A 6,150-nucleotide genomic window follows, 5' to 3' on the forward strand; every position below is an offset into this window, starting at 1 on the left:
CCCTCTTAGCCCTTCCCCTTTCCCCACAATGCCCCCCCCACCACCAACATTGTCTTGTGGCCTTGCTTGTTTGACTCCATTCATTTTCCCCTCTTCATTTTTCCTTTTATTTTTGTCTTTTTTTTTCTTTTTTGTCTTTTTTGTTTCTCTTGGGATTGTAGCAAGTCTCACAGCTTCTGTCCATGCTCCATCAGGGCCAGTACCAGCCACGGCCAAGTTTCAGAGGCAACAAATACACCAGGAGCTACAGGTAATGCATATGCAAAATGATACTCCTAAAGCCTTCATTGTCACACATTGGCAGAAGTATGGCCAAAATTAAGGGACACACCTCTATAATATTGTGATGAAATATTTCCACATAACCTTTGTCCATTGTCAGTGTTTTCACATACCTCTTTACATTAATATTCTGTAGCTTTTAGGTTTAGAGTCTAACTGTATGCTCAGTAAATTCACATTAGCATAATTTGATGTAAAACTCCTTGTCAGTCATTAAGTCTGTGTCTGTCTCTTTGCAGATATGCCCTGAACGAGATGGATAAGTTCAGTCTTAAGGACAGCGGTCGTGGAGACAGTGAGGCTGGGGACAGCGACTACGAGCCTGGCAGGGAGTCACCCATGGATAGGCTCCTTGGTGAGGGCTTTACTGAGATATATGCACCTGATGGCCAGCACAGAACGCATGCAGGTACACCTGTGGCCCCCGCTTCCATAACACCCCACAAGCCTCTCTTCACGTCCCATCATTCCCCTTCCTGTCACCTTGAATCCAAATCCCATTTATAGTTTTTATAGTGCAGTTCAATTCAGTAAATACTTTCAAAAAACCCTAGAGTGTATCCATTAAACACCAACAGAAAAAAATGAGCAAAGACTTTAGGACTGCAACTAACAATTAGTTTCATTATTGATATGGTGTATCTGCTAAATACTTTTTCAAATGTTCATTTAATTGATTACTGAATAAAAGTAGCTAGGTAGCACAAGTCCCATGACAACCGTGACAAGTTTATAGTTCAAGTTAACAGTTCTTAAGTCAAAGACGCTTGGTTCCTTACATATAAAAGGAAGCACAGGTGGAAATCTTGATATTTGAGAGGCTGGAGCCAAAACATGTGGGTGCATTGGTACTTGAAAAACTGGTAAGTTAATTAAAATGAAAATATTCTTGTAGATTAATTTTCTGTCATTTGACAAATCGAGTAATCATCTAATCATTCAACTGTAACAGAGTCACAGTTAACAGGATACAGTATGCCTCTTTAATGTGGGTAATTACTCCATCCACATCACTGCATAGTCTGTAAACACAGTTCATTAACTCAGGTCAAATCCTGACCCTAAACTGAATCTTTACATGGGGCTCATCTGAAATAGACCAGAGTTTCTCAATCCTGGGGTTGCCGCCCCATCTAAGTTTCAGCTGATGGAACACAGAATTGTACCAGTACAAAAACACATGAACTTTGGAAGATATGCACGTGATATCACTCGGGCTGCTGAAGCCTTGTTTTAGATACAGCTGAACTTAAGATGAACTAACACATACTGAGGACTGTGGATTTTGTCTCCCATCTCTACAGGGTCAATGTACTGAAGGCCAATGGGTATTGGAATCACAACAATCCTGAACTATGTTTTTCTTCATATGTGATTCCCTTTGGGGTCACAGTGAAATCCACATAACCAAGGGGCAATATTGCTAGGATCTTGACAAGAGATTAAGAAACCCTAGGTTAAGCCAAAGCAGGTGCCACACCTCACTCTATTCATTTGCTGCCCATTAGCAAAATAACAATTTCAGTGGTTTGTGCATGCCTTTGTTCTACATGACAGATGGCTGCATGTGCATTGGCTTCTGAGGTTTGTGAACGATACTGTGCACACTCATCCTCTGAGTATCACCTCACTGTCACCAAGTTATTGAGATATCTTTCCAGATAGCTCATCTCTTATCCCCACCCTAACACTGCACAAGGTCTTCATTTTCTCCATTTCTTCTCTCACAGTTGAGTTAACAAGGACAAACTTGTTGAACGCTGATTGACCTGACAGACTTTGATATATTCTACCCACCTAGCAACAAATATACACCAGGCTGTATGGACTAGTTGAGTAGGAAACACTCTGTTATAGATTTCTCTGTCTATCAGACTGTCTTAGGTAAAGTCACACAGGTTGCAAGCTGCTGCAACTTCATTTATCATGGCCCTCCTCTCCTCCCAGAGCTCCTGCTTCTTTCCAGCCTGCTTCCCACACAGCCATCACTCGACACTGCATTTGAGCTACATCCCAATTAAAGTCGACCCAAACGGGCAGACAATCTCATCACTAACACCTCCTCCCTCCCCTCTTCTATACCTTTGTGGAGGAACTCTGCTCATTAGTCACTCTCCATTTTCCCACCTTCAAGCCTTCACTTTCAGCCATTCAGACCGAACCCCTCGTGCTCTTCTGATGAAAAAGAGGCATTTAATTGCCATGTGACGAGTAGTTGCTATGGAGTCGGCTCTGAGTTGTAATCGAGAATAAGCCCTGAAGAGCATAATTGCATCTCAAAGCTCACATTTCTCCTTCTGTATGTTCATGCCGCCTCCCACCCCCATGTCCACTGCACCATGCATAATTTTGAGCAGTGTTTAATGGGTGCCCTGTCATTATGGCTAGATGTGATGGTGCTCCTTGCTCAGAGGAAGAAATGTTCTGTTTGCAGTTCATCTAGATACAGAAGATTTCAAACAGTATATTATCAGAAATTTACCTTTAGGCCTGCAAAATTCACACTGAAAACCCCTTTAACAAAACCTTAAATTAATTAGTAAGAACTTTATAACAACTACTCAAATTTCCTTATTCTGACTGAATATGTTAAATTTTAACTTCAAAAAAAATCTTATTTATTTGAAAGACAAATGAGGAGATCAATACCAATTTGTATAGACCTGTAGTCAGGTTGCACTAAATTACCATAAATAGGGGAAATAACAGGAAACAACTAACCTAGATCAAATTCAAAAGTACATCCACCAACAATTAAGATCAACTAACTAAAATAAGGCTATGTATTTACAAATAGTAATGTAGAAATGTAGAAATTACAGGCAATCTGATATATAATATGAATATATATGCATAAAGTGTTTACAGAGAAAGTTACACCAGCTAACTCTAACTAAACCACCCAAATTGTAGCTGTTCATACATTAGGTGTCTTCCTCCACTTTAGCCAGAACTGCTCCAGGTGGTTCCTTCTACTTCCTGACAGAATGCTAAGCTAGGCTAAGCACTCAAACTTCATAGTAACATGTAGCCATGAGACTGAAATCAGTTTTCTCACCTCAACCTTGGAAAGAAAGTAACTTAATTTATACTTTAACACAGGCAAACTGTCTTTGATAATCTGGTTCAGAATATCCTCACTGTTGAGCCTGATCCCTTTCTTTATGCATTATGAATGAGAAGTAAACATTATTGTCACATTAAAGCAAGAGTGAGAGAAGGCATATACTGCACATGAAGTCAATTTAATAGTTTTATTCTGTATGGGTTAAAGGAGCACGTCACCCTCCTTAACAGTTAACTGCACATAAAACTTACTTCTCAGCCTGTGGAAACCTGTGTGGTTTGAGACATTTGAAAGATGCGGGCCATTACCAGGCAGAAAGATGCTACTAATTGTGGGATCCAGTGTTTGTGGTCCCTTTGATTTTGATCCCTTGAATTCTTTCACTTCGATTTTGATCATTCTTGTATTAATCCGTCTCTTACACTGATCAGACTTTATGGAATTACCAGCTAAATTCTTGAACTATACCTTTAAATATGTCTTTACATTGTAGCTCTTAGTCTGGTCTAGATCTCACTGCCAGCATTCTTTGTCTTTCTGCTCAGTGAAGAACTCCCCTCCTGCTGCTGCTGCTTCTTTGGGATTAAACTAGGATTCGTTTTCTGATCAAATTCAATCAAATAAAAGCTCTGAAATAAACAAACACATTTATGGTATCAAGCAATTTAGTTCTGAGTTTTGAATAAATCAGATAATTCACTGGCAAGAAAATCAGTCGGTAAGTCAGCTGAATTGACATTGCAGTCAGTTAGGTGGGCTTTCAGCTAATGTTTGCCTGACACATTCTTTTTTCCCATTTTTACACACAAATCAGTTAGGTTAAATCTTTTATTTTTGCCCTTTCATCAGCGGGGCACCCAATCTGCCACTGCCCCCGCACGCTTTTTTTTCTTTCCTTTCAGTGCATCCAAATGCACTTTTCATCTGCTCTAAGATGTATTATAAATGTTCCTTTCATGTTAATGAGGGGATAATGAAGTCCCTCAATGGCACAACTGAAAAGTGCCGCACTCCTTTAATGAAGGCTTTAAGCTGGCATATTTGATTTGTCTAATTTATTCTTCAGAGATTTTCTATTTGAAGATTTAATATTGGAAAAAGAGTGACTTGAAAGGGAAAAATGCAGGGCTTTTAGAGGAGGAGTTATGTTGAATGGGTAATAGGAATTGATTGGCCTTGCTGAATTGTGCCTCTGTGGTAAATACATTGGAAGGTAGCAGGCAGTGCTCCTGCAGAAAGCCTTTCAGACTAATTAGGGCAGATTTTCAGAGAGAGGGCAGCAAAAACACCTGAGGAGAGGTAGGCAAATATTGGCTAGATGGAAAAAAGAACTAGGAATCTAAATTAGATCTCTTTGATTTCAAAATCAAATTTATGGTTGTTCAAATGTAAAAAATGCATACACATAAAATAATGGAATCTATTTTAGTATTATCTACAAGATACATATAATACAAAGCACTCTACTTGAGATAATGTTCTACATAATCTATCTTCAAAACCTTTTAAGGAAAACAGCCTTGTATTAACCTTTGACAATGTAAGATAATGTTTGTAGTAGTAGAAGTCTCTCAGCCCAAAGCAATTTTACTGAGATTGTCTGAAAATTTTAAATGACCAAATATGGAATCCAGTGTTTTTACTGGATAAGAACAGTATTTCATTTGTTCCCAGATTTTTTGGGTGTTTTGGCTCTAAGTAATTATCTACATTACAGTTCCTCATTACATATTGTCACATTTTAACTGTGTACAGTCACATTCAAACATTCATTTGCATGGAGCATATCGAGTACAATGATGAACCAATCTCAGTACAGCCTGATTTCCTAATTAATATAGTGTAAATTGAGCTGAAACAATTAGGTGAATAATCAGTCAGTCATTTAAATGAAAATTAACTGACAATTTTGATGATAGATTAATTGCTTAAGATGTTTAATTAGCCAAAACAGACAAACTTTCTCAGGTTCTAGCTTCTCAAATATGATGCTTATGCACTTTTTGCTGTTTAGCATCATTATGATTAAATATCTTTAGGTTGTGGACTGCTGGTTCCACAAAAGTAATACAAACAAAAACTTTGCCTCAATACAGTTAAACTGGTAGAATTTTGACTAGATTCAAGAGCCTTCTTAGCAAAGAAGTAAAGATGATTTAGTTTCTGGGCAGATATTCAATGTCATCTTTCAGTACTGCATGGTGCACACTACAGGAACATTGGTATCATGAAGGGACTTGAGGTTTGATGCCGAGCTCTATATCTGTAGCTCAGTATTCCCAGTTACTCATGATTCTGTCTTTCTGTCCAGCTATGAGGCTCTGCACAGAGGAATGTCGTGTCCTGGGTCACTCAGATCAGTGTTGGATGCCCCCCCTTGGCTCTCCACCCTCGTCTTCCTCTGACTACCGCAGCAACCTCTACATTCCTGGGGAGGAAGCACGCCAAGCCACCGACCTCTCGCAAGAAAAGACCCCACAGCCCTGTACTGACACTGGCACTGCCCGGAGCCAGAGCTTCTCCACTTTTGGCAAGGACCTGGACGGAGAGGACGGTGGAGAAGAAGACGGAGAGAACGGTGGGGGCGAGGCCAGAGATGAAGACCTGTGTGGGACCACGTCACTGTTGTCAGAGATGAGCAGTGTGTTTCAGAGGTTGCTACCCCAGGGCCTGGACTCATATGTCCAGGTCAACGAGAACCAGAAGGGAACTAGCCTGAGTGGGGTAGGTGTACCCATGACTGGCTCCTTAGATCGCAGGAGGGGTCACCTTCCAGGCAAGCCCAACCCTTCCATCCACCA

At 40.0% G+C, this 6,150-nt stretch overlaps 1 protein-coding gene across 1 annotated transcript in view; it reads left to right on the top strand.

Annotated features, from left to right (window-relative positions):
- pcdh18b (protocadherin 18b) overlaps positions 1–6,150 on the top strand; it is a 9,926-nt gene that overhangs the window by 3,228 nt on the left and 548 nt on the right. Inside the window, exons 2-4 of the mRNA XM_020611302.1 lie at positions 162–250; positions 522–691; positions 5,661–6,150. The exon at positions 5,661–6,150 is cut by the window's right edge and continues 548 nt beyond it. Coding sequence (XP_020466958.1) covers positions 162–250; positions 522–691; positions 5,661–6,150 — 749 coding nt within the window. The remainder of the gene's footprint in view (positions 1–161; positions 251–521; positions 692–5,660) is intronic.

Source organism: Monopterus albus, unplaced genomic scaffold, assembly GCF_001952655.1.
Source record: "Monopterus albus unplaced genomic scaffold, M_albus_1.0 scaffold111.1, whole genome shotgun sequence".
Taxonomy (NCBI): domain Eukaryota; kingdom Metazoa; phylum Chordata; class Actinopteri; order Synbranchiformes; family Synbranchidae; genus Monopterus; species Monopterus albus.